The following is a 16,557-nucleotide window of genomic DNA, read 5'->3' as shown; positions in this document are numbered from 1 at the left end:
AAACTTAAGTACCACAGCATTTTTCACTTTCCTGTTGCTTTTAATCAAGATCTATCTATCTATCTATCTATCGATACATATGTATGTAGACATAGTTTGTTAGTATTTTTTTTTGACTTCTAGATCTGAATTTTAATGGTTTTATTTTTCTTGATTTCTTCTTTATTTAGACACTTATACTTTATTTAGATCCTTATTTCTTACACATTCATAGCTTTTTCCTGGATTTATTTTTCTTCTTTTTGACCGCTTGGTTGTATTCAATAAAGTCTTTTTGTATTGATTCTATTGCCTGTGTTCCTGAGGTTATCATTATTTTGCCCTTTCTTTTATTTATTTATAGTTAAATTTATTTATTTATTTTTTAATAGATCTTTATTGGAATATAATTGTTTCACAATAGTGTGTTAGTCTCTGTTGTACAACAAAGTGAATCAGCCATATGCATATATATATCCCCATATCCCCTCCCTCTTGAGCCTCCCTCCCACCTTCCCTATCCCATCCCTCTAGGTCATCGCAAAGCACAGAGCTGATTTCCCTGGGTTATGCTTCTGCTTCCCACTAGCTATCTATTTTACATTTGGTAATGTATATATGTCGATGCTACTCTCACTTTGCTCCAGCTTCCCCCTCCCCTGCCCTCCATGTCCTCAAGTCCATTCTCTTCTATGTCTAAGGCTTTTTTTGTGTGTGTGTGGTACGCGGGCCTCTCACTGTTGTGGCCTCTCCCATTGCGGAGCACAGGCTCCGGATGTGCAGGCTCAGCGGCCATGGCTCACAGGCCTAGCCGCTCCACGGCATGTGGGATCTTCCTGCATCGGGGCATGAACCCATGTCCCTTGCATCGGCAAGCGGACTCTCAACCACTGAGCCACCAGGGAAGCCCTATGTGTAAGGCTTTATTCCTGCCCTGCCACTGGGTTCATCAGTACCATTTTTTAAAATTTTAGATTCCATATATATGCTTTAGCATACGGTATTTGTTTTTCTATTTCTGACTTACTTTACTCTCTGTGACAGACTGTAGGTCCATCCACCTCACTACAAATAACTCAATTTCATTTCTTTTTATGGTGAGTAATATTCCATTGCATATATGTGCCACATGTTCTTTATCCATTCATCTGTGGATGGACATTTAGGTTGGTTCCATGTCCCGGCTATTATTAATAGTGCTGCAATGAACATTGTGGTACGTCTCTTTTATTTAATAAATTTTTTAAAAATTAATTAATTTAATTTATTTATTTTTGGCTGCATTGGGTCTTCATTGATACATGTGGGTTTTCTCTAGTGTGGTGAGTGGGGGCTACTCTTTGTTTCGGTTCGTGGGCTCCTTGTTGCAGTGGCTTGTCTTGTTGCGGAGCATGGTCTCTAGGGAGGTGGGCATCAGTATTTGTGGCACATGAGGTCAGTAGTTGTGGCTCTCGGGCTCCAGAGTGCAGCCTCAGTAGTTGTGGTGCACGGGTTTAGTTGCTCTGCAGCATGAGGGCTCTTCCCAGACCAGGGCTTGAAGCTGTGTCCCCTGCAATGGTAGGTGGATTCTTAACCACTGTGCCACCAGGGAAGCCCACATGTCTCTTTTAGAATTATGGTTTTTTCAGAGTATATGCCCAGTAGTGGGAATGTTGGGTCATATGGTAGTTCTATTTTTAGTTTTTTAAGGAAACTCTATACTGTTCTCCATAGTGGTTGTGTCAATTTACATTCCCACCAACAGTGCAAGAGGGTGCCCTTTTCACCACACACTTTCTAGCATTTACTGTTTCTAGATTTTTTGATAATGGCCATCTGATGGGTGTGAGGTGATTGCTCATTGTAGTTTTGATTTGCCTTTCTCTAATAATTAGTGATGTTGAGCATCTTTCCATGTGCTTCCTGGCCAGCTGTATGTCTTCTTTGGTGAAATGTCTATTGAGGTCTTCTGCCCATTTTTTAATTGGATTGTTTGTTTTTCTGATATAGAGCTCCATGAGCTGTTCGCATATTTTGGAGATTAATCCTTTGTCCATTGATTCATTTGCAAATATTTTCTCCCATTCTGCGGGTTGTCTTTTCATCTGGTTCATGGTTTCCTTTGCTATGCAAAAGTTTTAAGCTTAATTAGGTCCCATGTGTTTATTTTTGTTTTTATATACTGTTTTGTTTTCTATTTTGTTTTTATTAATCTAAGAGTTGGGTCCAAAAAGATCTTGCTGTGGTTTATGTCAAAGAGTGTTTTTCCTATCTTTTCCTATAAAAGTTTTATAGTGTCCAGTCTTACACTTAGGTCTTTAATCTATTTGGAGTTTATTTTTGTGTATGGTGTTAGGTAGTGTTCTAATTTCATTCTTTTACATGTAGCTGTCCAGTTTTCCTAGCACCACTTATTGAAGAGGCTGTCTTTTCTCCATTGTATGTTCTTGCCCCTTTGTCATAAATTAAATGACTGTATGCGTGTGGGTTTATCTCTGGGCTTTCTATCCTTTACCATTGATCTATATTTCTGTTTTTGTGCCAGTACCATACTGTCTTGATTACTGTAGCTTTGTAATATAGTTTGAAGTTGGGGAGCAAGATTCCTTCAGCTCCATTTTTCTTTCTCAAGATTGTTTTTGCTATTTGTGGTCTTTTGTGTTTCCATATGATTTGCAACATTTTGTGTTCTAATTCTGTGAAGAATGCCATTGGTAGTTTGATAAGGATTGCACTGAATCTGTAGATTGCTTTGGGTAGTATAGTCATTTTCACAATACTGATTCTTCCTATCCAAGAACATGGTATATTTCTCCAAATGTTTATGTCATCTTTGATTTCTTTCATCAGTGTTTTATAATTTTCTGAGTACAAGTCTTTTGCCTTCTTAGGCAGGTTTATTCCTAGGTATTTTATTCTTTTTGGTTCAATGGTAAATGGGATTGTTTCCTTAATTTCTCTTTCTGATTTTTCATTGTTAGTGTATAGGAAGGCCAGAGACTTCTGTGCATTAATTTTGTATTGTGCACCTTACCAAATTCATTGATTAGTTCTAGTAGTTTTCTGGTGGCATGTTTAGGATTTTCTATGTATAATATCATGTCTTCTGCAGACAGTGAGAGTTTTATTTCTTCTTTTCCAATTTATATTACTTTTATTTGTTTTTCTTCTCTGATTGTTGTGGCTAGGACTTCCAAAACTATGTTGAATAGGAGTGGCAAAAGTGGACATCCTTGTCTTGTTCCTGATCTTAGAAGAAATGCTTTCAATTTTTCTCCATTGAGTATGTGGTTTAATGTGGGTTTGTCATAAATGGCCTTTATTATGTTGAGGTAGGTTCCCTCTATCCCCATTTTCTGGAGAGATTTTGTCATAAATCAGTGTTGAAATTTGTCAAAAGCTTTTTCTGCATCTATTGAGGTGATCATATAGTTTTATTCCTTAATTTGTTAATATGGTGTATCACATTGATTGATTTGCATATATTGAAGAATCCTTGCATCCCTGGGATAAATCCCACTTGATCATGGTGTATCATCTTTTTAATATGTTGTTGGATTCTGTTTGCTAGTATCTTGTTGAGGATTTTTGCATCTATGTTCATCAGTGATATTGGTCTATAATTTTTTGTGTGTGATATCTTTTCTGGTTTTGGTACCAGGGTGATGGTGACTTCATAAAATGAATGTGGGAGTGTTCCTCCCTCTGCACTTTTTTGGAAGAGTTTGAGAAGGATGGGTGTTAACTTTTCTCTAAATGATAGAATTCTCCTGTGAAGCCATCTGGGCCTGGGCTTTTGTTTGTCAGAAGATTTTTAATTACAGTTTCAATTTCATTCCTTGTGATAGGTCAGTTTATATTTTCTAACACTTCCTGGTTCAGTCTTGGAAAATTTTACTCTTCCGAAAAAATTCTCCATTTCTTCATAGTTGTCCATTTTATTGGCATATAGTTGTTTGTAGTAGTCTCTTATAATTCTTTGTATTTCTGCGGTGTCAGTTGTGATTCCTCCTTTTTTATTTCTAATTTTATTGATTTGCATCCACTCCCTTTTTTTCTTGATGAGTTTGGCTAAGGGTTTATCAATTTGTTTATCTTCTCAAAGAACCATCTTTTAGTTCTATTGATCTTTGCTATTGTTTTCTTCATTTCTATTTCATTTATTTCTGCTCTGTTCTTTCTGATTTCTTTCCTTCTACTGAGTTTGGGTTTTCTTTGTTCTTCTTTCTCTAGTTGCTTTAGGGGTAGTGTTAGATTGTTTATCTGAGATTTTTCTTGTTTCTTGAGGTGAGATTGAATTGCTATAAACTTCCCTCTTAGAACTGCTTTTGCTGAGTCCCATAGGTTTTGCATCATCGTATTTTCATTGTCACTTGTTTCTATGTATTTTTTTTTAGTTCTTCTTTAATTTCTTCAGTGATCTCTTGCTTATTTAGTAGTGCACTGTTTAGCCTCCATGTATTTGTGTTTTTTTACAGTTTTTTTCCTGTAATTGTTTTCCAGTTTCATAGTGTTGTCATCAGAAAAGATGTTTGATATGATTTCAATTTTATTAAATTTTCTGAGCCTTGATTTTTGACCCCAGATGTGCTCTATCCTGAAGAATGTTCTGTGTGCACTTGAGAAGAAAGTTTATTCTGCCACTTTCAGGTGGAATGTTATATAAATATCAGTTAAATCTATCTGGTCTATTGTGTTATTTAAAGCTTTTTCCTTATTTATGTTCTGTTTGGATGATCTGTCCATTGGTGTAAATGGGGTGTTAAAGTCCCCTACTATTATTGTGTTAGTGTCGATTTCCCAGTTCATGGTTGTTAGCATTTGCCTTATATATTGAGGTGCTCCTATGTTGGGTGCATAAATATTTATAATTGTTATCTCTTCTTCCTGAATTGATCCCTTGAACATTATGTACTGTCCTTCCCTATCTCTTGTAACAGTCTTTATTTTAAAGTCTATTTTATCTGATACGAGTATTGCTACTCCAGCTTTCTTTTGATTTCCATTTTCATGGAGTATCTTTTTACATCCCCTCACCTTTAGTCTGTATGTGTCCCTAGGTCTGAGGTGGGTGTCTTGTAGACAACATATATATGGGTCTTGTTTTTGTATCCATTCAGCCAGTCTGTGTCTTTTGGTTGGGTCATTTACACCATGTACATTCAAGGTTATTGTCGATATGCATGTTCCTATTACCATTTTCTTAATCATTTTGCATTTGTTTTTGTGGGTTTTTTTCTTCTCTTGTGTTTCCCACCCAGAGAAGTTCCTTTAGCATTTGTTGTAAAGCTGGTTTGGTGGTGCTGAATTCTCTTAGCTTTTGCTTATCTGAAAAGCTTTTGATTTCTCTGTCGAATCTGAATGAAATCCTTGCTGGGTGGAGTAATCATGGTTGTAGATTTTTCTCTTTCATCACTTTAAGTATATCCTGCCACTCCCTTTTGGTCTGCAGAGTTTCTGCTAAAAAATAAGCTGATAACCTTATGGGGATTCCTTTGTATGTTATTTTTTGTTTTTCCCTTGCTGCTTTTAATATTTTTACTTTGAATTTAATTTTTGTTTTTTTGATTAATGTGTGTCTTGGTGTGCTTCTCATAGGGTTTATCTTGTAGAGAACTCTCTGTGCTTCCTGGGCTTGGTTGACTTTCTTTTTCCATGGGAAGGGATTATAGTGGAACGTTTTCCACTATAATCTTTTCAAATAATTTCTCAGACCCCTTCTTTTTCTCTTCTTCTTTTGTGACCCCTATAAGTTGAATGTTGCTGTGTTTAGTGTTGTCCCAGAGGTCTCTGAGCTTGTCTTCAATTCTTTTCATTCTTTTTTCTTTATTCTGCTCCTTGGCAGTTATTTCCACCATTTTGTCTTCCAGCTCACTTACTCATTCTTCTGCCTCTGTTATTGATTCCTTCTAGTATATTTTTCATTTCAGTTATTGTATTGTTCATCTCTGTTTGTTTGTTCTTTAGTTCTTCTAGACCTTTGTTAAACATTTCTTGTATTTTCTCAATCCATGCTTCCATCCTATTTCCGAGATTCTGGATCATCTGTACTATCATTACTCTGAATTCTTTTTCAGGTAGATTGCCAATTTCCTCATCATTTATTTGGTCTTGTAGGTCTTTACCTTGCTCCTTCATCTGTGACGTATTTTTTGCCTTCTCATTTTTTTATTTTTTATTTTTTTGATGAGTGGGATTGTGCTCCTGTCTTACTGGTTGTTTGGACTGAGGCTTCCAACACTGGAGTTTGTAGGCTGTTGGGTATAGCTGAGTCTTAGTGCCAAGATGATGACCTCAGGGAGACATCACTTTGAGGAATATTCCTTGGGGTCTGAGGTTCTCTATTAGTCCAGTGGTTTGGACTCAGAGCTCCCGTCACAGGACCTTCAGCCTGACCCCAGCTTGTGAACCTATATCCCACAAGCTGTGCAGGGCAGCAGCAGCAAAAAATAATAATAATAATAATAATAATAACAAAGTAAAAAATAAAATTAGACTTGGAAACTAACAGATATGTTAGAAAGAATATAAAAATAAAAATATAGATGAAACAACAACCAGAAGGTAAAACAGAACCACAATAGTAAGAAAGAGGAGGAGAAAAAACCCAAAAAGGTGGAAAAGGCCTTGGCTGTGGAGGGCAAATCCTAAGCAAGGGTGGGGTTTGAGCAGTGGGTGGGACTTATGATTAAGACTCACAGGGCTGGAAAAGGCCATGGGAGGTGTGGGGGGTGGGGCTTAGGCTTAATGGAACAGTAGGGGCCCAGGTGCACCTCCCACCTCTGGTCTCAGAGAGCAGGGGACCCCACCTGGGAGCCCAACAGGCTTCCCAGGCTCAAGTAGGGAAGGCAAATGCCCTCCATGCCTCTCCTTCTCTGGTCCTAGAGGGTCCCTCCCTCCTGCCTCTCTTGTTCTCCCCCCAGCCTCCATCCTATGCCCCCGGGGCCAACACAGCCCTGAATGCATAGGACGTGGCCCAAGAGCCGGGCAGAATTCCCCAGCCTATTGGGCAAGGGAAACTCTGGGTGCACTCCCCCCAGTCTGAGCCCTTTAAGGTCCCTCCACTTGGGAACCCCTCCCCCCTCTCAGCCACCCCTCAGGGGCACCCATCCTGTCCGGCCTCCACTTCTCCTCCCCCCTCAGTCCCCCCACATCCTACCAGTTTGCTTGGGGGTTCCTCTCATTTCCTTGGGCATCGAGGTCTGCCACCAGTGTCCGGCACATGCCTTAGTTGTGGGGAGACATGAACTCCACATCTTCCCACACTGCCATCTTGACCCTGCCCTCCCTTCTTTTAAATTATAGTTTGCTGGATGTAAAATTATAGGTCCCCTTTTTTCAACAGTTTTTAGCCTAGGTTCTTTTTTTTTTCAACAACATAATTTGTGAAGTATTTTGTCAGCATGATATTTACTCCTCTGCTACAGAGTGATCATTTACAGAGTGGCACTGTGATCTTTTAGAATTTTATCTTTATCTATGATGTTACTGATTTTTCCTATTATGTGTCTAAATGTGTTTTTTTTCTCTTATGTATCTCTTTGACTTTTCATCTGAAGTTTTCACTCTTTTTTTCCCCTTACATTTAAGATAGTTTTAGTCATTATTTTTTTTCAAACATTTCTTTCCTCCTAGGACTCTTACTAGACTGATTTTGTCACTTTTGCTTTTGTATTCTATATCTCTTAATCTTTAAATACTTTCTTAATTTATTGCTCCCTAATGCCTCTAAGAGGATTCATCAATCTGATATTCCAGTTCAAGAATATGTTCAGTATCTACTATATTCTTCAGTCCCTATGTTCAGTTCTTTATTATAGCTTATATAGTTCTGTTTTAAAAGTCAGGTTTATTGAGGTATAATTTACCTACTGTAAAATTTTCCCTTTTAGTATACAGTTCTATGAGTTTTGACAAAGCATAGAGTTGTGTAACCTCCACCACATCCAAGATATAAAGCTTCCATCAAAAGTAAAAGTTTCCTTGTTCTCCTTTGTAGTCTATTCCTCCCTGCAACCCAAGTGCACTTGCATGTATCCATAGCTAATTTCTTATTTTTTATTGAAATATAGTTGATGTACAATATTATTTCATAATTTTTAATGAAATCATTTAGCTTGGTTGAGAGAGTTTCCTCAGCCATGTTTTGCATCTCCAGTACAAATTTAGAGAAAGTATATGATACGGTCCATTGAGGTTTTTGTTGTTGTTGTTAGTTTTTGTGAGTTTGTCAGAAGGAGAGAAGGAAGCAAGATAAATTAAGGTACTATTAAAATGGCTGAGAATATGAAACATGTAATGAGAGAGGCAGTAAAGCCATAATGGAGCTGGGAAGGCTCATTGATTTTGAAGTCTCAGTGAGGATGAAGAAATGTTGTTTTGGGATATTTGAGAAATGAAGATGGTAGATCGGAAGTAGCGTTCTAAGAGGAGGATGTGAAAATGAAATTTCAAAAGTTTTCCATTTTATTTGTGAAGGTAACATCTAGGAATGATCCTGGCAGCAGATGATTGAAATGGAGTGGAAAAGAGTATCTTTGGAGTAGAGTGGCTCAAAGAATTGAGGGGATAGAGACTACTTTGTGAATTTTGAAATTGCCAAAATTACATAAGGAACTATTATGATCCATGAGTGAACATCATCAATAAGTAAGATAAAATTTCCTAGAAAGCTGATCAATAACAGCAATGAAAAAAACAGTAAAGTGATAGTGTTTAATGAAATAATTTTCAAAGGGACACGGGATTTTGTAAAGAAAAGAGGGAGCAATGGTTAGAAAGTCTTAATAGGAAAAAAAAAGGTGAACATATTTATCCCAGAAGTTGAATCTTTTAACATTTTCTTGATTACTTCAGTAGTGTAATTGTTTTTATTTTCATACAGACGCCTGCAACTCTTCCCAGAGCAGCTGGTCGAGAAACCAAATATGTAAGTCCCTTCATAATTATACATACTGCTTTTTTAATGTGTGCATGTGCATGCTTTGGAGGGAGCTTAATTATATAGTCATTTAAATTGAATTAGTTGAATTTTTCATAAGTGGAAGGGGTAGAATGGTCTGATTGGCCCAGAGGTGGAAAATCAGGTTATGTCAGGTAAGTTTATTGAATAAATTCCTTCTTAAGTGAGATCTCATTTGATTAGTTTGGCTGAATCAAACAGAATTCTAACATCTGCTTTCTGTCTTTCTAATTATCAAGGCTCAAATGACATTTTCATTTCTGTAATGGTTTATCATGCTTATTATGAAAGAGTCAACTCACATAGTTGAAACATTAAGATTTGTCTGTTTCTAATGGGATTGCCAATTTATTTGATTTGGACTAGTTTGTTGCTTTCTTTCATTTAAATTGTTTTCAAATAAATCAATTTCCACCTATGAGCAAAAATATAGTAATAATGGGTACGTAGGTATAGACTCACACACTTGATTCAATTAATTGTGGAGATCTGGCTCTGAACGTCTTAGATGCACACACACACACATAGCCTCATCCCATTCCTATTCTTTATTTACCTAATAATCCATCATGTGACCAACTTCTGCTTCTGACCCAACATATTCTAGTATAAGCAAGATTGTCTCCTAAGCAAGTGTTTAGCTTTTAGTTTAAAACAAACCAGTAAACTATTCCCTTTAGTTTATACTTCATATTTTCTACTATGTAGTTTTCATCATCATCATCATTCAGAGTCAATAATTAGTAAATATAAATTTTGTGACATATCCTCTTTGCAATTTATACATTTCTGCTTTCTTTATAACCTCCCTAAGGCAGATAATAAATTGGGTGAAGTTACTGAGCTTCATCACATTCAGAAAATAATGTTTAGAAGGTATGGATAGGAACACTGCTTAGAACATTTTCTAGAAGCTTTCACTGTTATTTTCTGTTATTATGGAAGTCATTTGGAGTAATACTTAAAAGAGTGGGGGCATTTAGTGGGCTATACCCAAGTTTTAATCACAGTGTTGCTGCTTGCTAATGAATCCTGGAAAGTCACTTAACATCTCTGTGCCTTAATTTTTTTCATCTATAAAATTGGGATACTAATATTTAGTTGATGTAAGATTTATAACTGTTAACATATGAAAAGCCCTTACTGTAGTCTGACACATAGAAATGATTCAATAAATAATGGTTCTCCCCCTTTTTCCCTCTATTTTTCCTTTGTTTTCCCCTTCATCCATGTCTCTCCCCTTCTCTTCCCCCTCCTTATCTTGGAAAGACTAGACGCACCATGAGTTAGCTGAGTTCCTTGAGTCTTCAGTTGGATATAAGAAAAGAAAGTCCCTAAAAATGCTTCTATTTTTTTGTGACTGAGACATTCTACAAGAGCCAGACCCAAGAAAAAGTAGCTAGAAAATTCTTTACTCTCACCTTCCTTTCTCATCTACTCCTAATTTGCACCTAAGTGCGTCTGATTTAGGCTCATTTACAATGAGGTACAGAGGGCTGATGCCTCCTCCCACACCTCCTGGAGATGGATAATTTGATAGCAATGGAAACAATTCTGGAGGGGCTACTTCAATCTCCATAGTTAGAGGTTATTTCAAATTGTTCTTCTGTCAGTTATCTGACTTGATTAAAGGAGGTTAACATTTGCCCCAAACTTTGTGAGAGCATTTGAGTCATTCAAAGTTAACACTGAATCATCAAATAGATTTAATATAGCCTTGAACAAATATAAACTCTAATTCAGATAAGATTCTTGACTTTGATTAAAATTGGTTTCTTGGAAAAGATTTATTTTTTAATTTCTCTTACAAAATGACATTTAAATTGTAGTTTGTGACACTTCAAATATGTCCATGTCTTTTGAAAGACTAGATAGGATGATCTTATGGTGGAATGGGAAAACCAATTTTTGGTGCCATCAGAGAGAAGTCACACTTGTAAATATTTGGCTTCAGTTATTACATTTACTAAGTGATGTCTGATACAGTTTTTTTGAGAAGAAAAATGAAATTTTAGAACAGAAGTGTTCCTTAGCTATAAGCATTAAGCATACATCAACAATTGACCTTGAATAAACTATGTCCTGATTTCTAAAAAAGAATGATACTGTAATATTTTTTCTTAAAAACTTTGTTATTTTTTAATTTTTTAAATTATTTTTTATTAAAATATTTTTTATTTTATACTGGAGTGTAGCTGATTTATGATGTTGTGTTAGTTTTTGGTGTACAGCAAAGTGATTTAGTTATACATATATCTATTCTTTTCCAGGTTCTTTTCCCATGTAGGTTATTACAGAGTATTGAGTAGAGTTCCCTGTGCTATGCAGTAGGTCCTTGTTGATTATCTATTTTATATATAGTAGTGCATAAATATATGTTAATCCCAACCTCCTAATTTATCTCTCGCCCCAACTATGTAATATATTTTTCTAGAAATTCTAATATTCATATTAGCAGAGATACAAATGCCTCATATTAAGTGCAACTTGAATAGTTTCCCTTAATTAATTAATTAATCTCTACATTTTTCTCCCTTCCTCTCCCATGGAAACTCAAAAGCAAATCTGAGAATCCTACAAACTTGTAACATTTCAATATTCTACCATCTCTCTTCGAAACTTTGAAGAAAGTAGGCATCTTCACAGTATACAGCTGCTGAGACTCGGTGTATCATTGCCTTTGTAGAGCTTCTTAGATTCTATTCTAAAGCAGGGATCATGCAGTTTACCAATGTCTGCACCACAGAGAAAATAAAGGGCAGACAAATTAGAACCAAGAAAAAAAGTTTTGTTACACTTGAGGAGGGCCTCAGCTGCTTAGCACAGTCCACTCAAAATCCCTATTTCTGGGCTTCCCTGGTGGCGCAGTGGTTGAGAGTCTGCCTGCTGATGCAGGGGACACGGGTTCATGCCCCAGTCTGGGAAGATATCACATGCCGTGGAGTGGCTAGGCCCGTGAGCCATGGCCACTGAGCCTGCGTGTCTGGAGCCTGTGCTCCGCAATGGCAGAGGCCACAACAGTGAGAGGCCCACGTACCGTAAAAAAAAAAAAAAAAAAAAAAAAAAAAATCCTTATTTCTGGGGGCTCTTTAAAAATATAGTATATAGTCTGTGAATTTTGATGAGTATAAAGTGTAGTCAGTTCCTAGCTCTATTGTTCAATTTTTCACTGTTTTGACAAATATTTGAGTGTCTGCCATGCCCCAGTACTCACGTGGAGTCACTGGGGTGTGAGGGATGAATAGAACAGCAAGGTCCCCATTTCTGAAGCACACCCTGTGGGAGACAGTAAACAAAATAGGAAAGAGCAATCTTGCAGAAATTGGAGGAGAACTACCCAGAGCACTGGCTTTTGTTAAAACAAATGTACGAAGTTGCTAGTTTTCAATGTGTCAGTATGTCCATTGGCTTTCTAATTTTCCTGGGATGATGCCGGTGGTTTAATTAAATAATGAGAAATGATATGACTAATTCCTCTTTAGGGGACTTTGATAAAAAGCTGACTTTCCTTTATCAAAAAAAAAAAAAAAAGAAAATCCATGTAAAACAATTCATTTCCTTTTCTTAATCTTGATTGCACATATTGTTACATTTCACATAGTCTGTTTTTTAGGTTGAGCCAGATACAGTAAAGGACCTTCAACTTAGACTAATTAAAGTCCAGGTTTTTCTTCAGTTCATCGTGTACTTGAATTGCAGTTCAAAGTAATTTAATTGAGGTTCTCTTAATTGTTGTAGAATTTAAACAAGGCTAACAAACACGTTGAGTGGTCCTGATCTCCACAGGTCACCTGTGGGATTGATTAACTTATCATTCGTATTTCACTTGATTGTTTTTAACAGATGTCAAATTCAACAATCATAATAACTAGTGTTTTGAGTTCTTACCTTGCAAATCAGTTTTAACTATCTCATTTAACCTTATACCAGTCCTATGAAGTGGGTATGATTATTTCAAATCTCCATTTTAAGGAGAAGGAAACAAAGTCACAGAGAAAGCAAAGTCCAACCCAGGTCTTCCTCATGTCAAAGCCCCTGTTGTTATTATTTGCGTGTACCAACAGGGGCTGGAAATAACTTGTCTTCCTTAAATATTTTATCCATTAGTATTCATATTCTGGGTTTAAATTAATTCTTCACCCCCAGTAAACTCCAGCCTAAACTTTGAATGAATAATTTCATATTTGGCGACAACTTCTAAGATGATAATGTTTAGTATATTTCTAATGTTTTAACTTATTTGCTTGCATGTAAATTAACTCATAATTTATCAGTTAATCTACAAGTGATTGTTTCTCATCGCACTCATTTTTAAAGAGTTTCCTTCCCTCTATGTAATGGAATGAATTTTCTAATTAAATCTCTATTTCATTCTGTTTTCACTCTATCATCTTTGGGGGGAGTGTTATTATTATTTTTTTTTCTTTGCATTACACTTGCCTTTGTAAATGTTTATTATTTTTAATTAAGTACTACCAGTATAAATTCATTTCACTCATGTAATTCAAAACCACAGTTTGCTTTCTTAATAAAGAGCAACCTCAGAATATAGGGCAAGTATTTGGACCTATTACTAATTTATTAAAAAAACTGTCATTTAGAGTCACATTCTATTGATAACAACTTATTTAATAAACTCTCTACATTTAAGAAGTTACTTTAAGTGCCAGAGAAATAACAAAGACAGTTTTATTGAATATGATATAGCATAGAGATAAAATTTCATTTTAATGAGCTTGAGGGGCAGAAAAATATCATTACAGTGGAAGTATATTGCTTTAAAATATCACAGAATATTAAAAATGTGTCAAACTTTATTAAGAATATTTCCCTCTATATATACAGATGTTCAAATAAAGGTCATCTTCTCCAATTAAGCCACCTCACACAGTCCCCTTGTTGCTATGCTTGGAAACGTTGCTATGCTGGAGTGTTTCAGAGGCGATGTGCCCTAATGCAGCCATAGATCTTAAGAGTAAGAGGTGACAAATCCAATCTACTTAAATCCAGACATGGATCCAAATCTGCTTCTGTAGGTTATGACCAGAGATTTGATGAGTTGTGAATAATTTAAGCAAGAAATTCCGCTCTACTGATCATTCTTCATTCTGTCTTTCTTTCCTTTTTTTTTTTTTTTCCACTGTTCAGAAATGTTTCCAAGGTATGCATGTGTGAGAGGGGATGTGGAGGGAAAGGAAGGTAATTATATAGGCTGAGCTAAATGAGGAAGAAGAGAAATGATTTAATGAGACATCCTTTATGCCTTGGTCCTTCTCATCATCATTTTAGATGTCACCAAAAATGAAGGCACTGTATTTCAGCCACACTTCCCTTGATCTGATTTTTTATTCCTCATTTGCACATGTAAACTGTGACTGTCGCTGGTCACTATGCACTTTTATTCTGCCTACCAATTATGTTCATAACAACGTGGAATCATCATTCCCTAAATTACTGAGTCAAACTTTTAAAATACTTTCAACTCTACTTTTTATATTTAGACCTTTTGGGGACATATCACTAACTCATAATATAGCTCTTAGTGAGATATTCATATAGGGTAAGGTCTACAAGTAGAATAAACAGTATGAAGCAAGAAAAATATGATGCCTCACACATATATCTCTCTGTCCTTACCATGTGCCTACCATGCTCACCATTGGATTCAAGTTTTTAAAATTTTATTGAAGTGTAATTGATTTACAGTGTTGTGTTCATTTCTGCTGTACAGAAAAGTGAGTCAGTTATACATATATAGATTCTTTTTCATATTATTTTCCATGTTGGTTTATTACAGGATATTGAATAATTCCCTGTGCTATGTAGTAGGACCTTGCTGTTTATCCATTCTATATAGAGTAGTTTGCATCTGCTAATCCCCAACTTCCAATCCTCTCCTTCCCCTCCTCTCCTCCCCCTTGGCAACTGCAAGTCTGTTCTCTATGTCTGTGTGTCTGTTTCTGTTTCATAGATTTGTTCATTTGTGTTGTATTTTAGATTCCACTTATAAGTGATATCATATGGTATTTGTCTTTCTCTTTCTGACTTACTTTGTTTGGTATGATAATCTCTAGGTCCATACATGTTGCTGCAAATGGCATTATTTCATTTTTTCTATGGCTGAGTAATAGGCCATTGTATATATGTACCCCATCTTCTTTTGGATTCAATATTTTGAATAGTGCCTTATGTACAAATAACAGGAATGCTCTCTAGCTAAAGGGTAAGACAGTGTCTTATCATCTTATAATTTTATATTTCCTCAATGCCAAGCTCAGCAACTCAGGGATTATTAGGGGCTCTGTTGATATTTTAAGTTTTGCCTTTTTGCTTGTCTGTAGATCAATCTTATCTGGGAGAACTAAAATAATTCAATTAACACATTATCACTAATTAGAGTTTTTTGAGCCTTAAGAAAAGAAAACTCAGGACAATTAAAGTCAACAGGAAAAAGGTCGAAGAAAAACACTTTAAACCTATTGAATTGGATGTTATATTCAGGGAGGAGGGGCATGACTGCTGAAAGGGAAAAAAATACTGCCAAAAGTAGAAGTGCATAGGGTAGAAGGCAAAAGTAACTGTTCAATACTTTTTACTTGATACAGTTTGATTTTGTCCCAGTCTCCCAAAAGCGTGTCTGCTAGTGTGATGCCTGACACCCATGAGTCGAGAATGGGGAAAAGCTGCAGATTGCAAGGAAAAGCAACTCTAGACAATAACTGAGGAGCTTGGATATACTTTATGTGCCTCTGGCATGAGGTCTTTGGAAGAGGAAAATTGTTTCTCCAAAGTGGGCTTGGCCTAAGTGGTGGCTTTGTGTAGCAATTTATTTTCCAGTGGATCTCAAATCTTCATTTCTTTCCTTAGTCTTAACTCTTTCAGTTTGCATATAACCTACCACTTTAATAGGTTTACTTTGAAATACGAAATTTTGACTTTCCCAATTTTTTGACTGCTCTGTTTGTTTTAAAGTTTTATTTGTTTTTTAATGGTGATTTTCTGGTTAAAATCCTCCTACTCTATCTTCCTCTCACTTTTTTTCTTTTGTAATTAAAATGATGTCAAAGGCTGTAGAATATAGGTTATGGGATCTTGTTTCACACAAAATTCATTCTTATACTCATCTCTAACATTCTTCATGGTTAGTATTAATGTGGATAGAACAAATGACTAAAAACTTCAGTGCTGTTCATGTCTAATTTCAAGTTTATTTTTAGGTACCTCATGTTGCTTCTCTTCTTTAGTTTAGTTGACCAATTGGCAGTTTTTAAAATATAGTAGCGTTCTCTTGCTACTCACCGTTCCAATCTCAGCTCACCAGACAATCTTCCTTTACTTTTCAAAAATCATTGCTACAATATTGATAACTTAACTATAGCTACAGAATTTAATAAACATTAATGTGTATTGGGAAAGCAGAGGGAAGCTTCTCAAAGGGTTTGACACAACTGGGTTAGTTGAAAGCATCTGGTTATATTTGTGATGATACACATAAGCCAATATTCTTTTTCTTTGATAAAGGATCTGCAGTAGCTTTATAAATATTAACTCCACCCTGAGGTTCAAATTTAATTGTGTTTTTTTCTCTGGGAATAGTTTCTCATAATAGTGATATGAAGTCCATTATATTAGATGAA

At 35.9% G+C, this 16,557-nt stretch overlaps 1 protein-coding gene across 1 annotated transcript in view; it reads left to right on the top strand.

Moving 5' to 3' along the window:
- Nucleotides 1-16,557, top strand: part of MLIP (muscular LMNA interacting protein) — a gene marked incomplete at both ends in the record, with an annotated part of 291,349 nt that overhangs the window by 168,094 nt on the left and 106,698 nt on the right. The window contains one exon of the mRNA XM_082637722.1: nt 8,843-8,887. Within this exon, the coding sequence (XP_082493848.1) occupies nt 8,843-8,887 (45 nt within the window). The remainder of the gene's footprint in view (nt 1-8,842; nt 8,888-16,557) is intronic.

Source organism: Mesoplodon mirus, assembly GCF_964341445.2.
Source record: "Mesoplodon mirus genome assembly, chromosome: 12".
NCBI classification, from domain to species: Eukaryota; Metazoa; Chordata; class Mammalia; order Artiodactyla; family Ziphiidae; genus Mesoplodon; species Mesoplodon mirus.
This window is presented reverse-complemented; position numbering and strand designations above follow the sequence as displayed.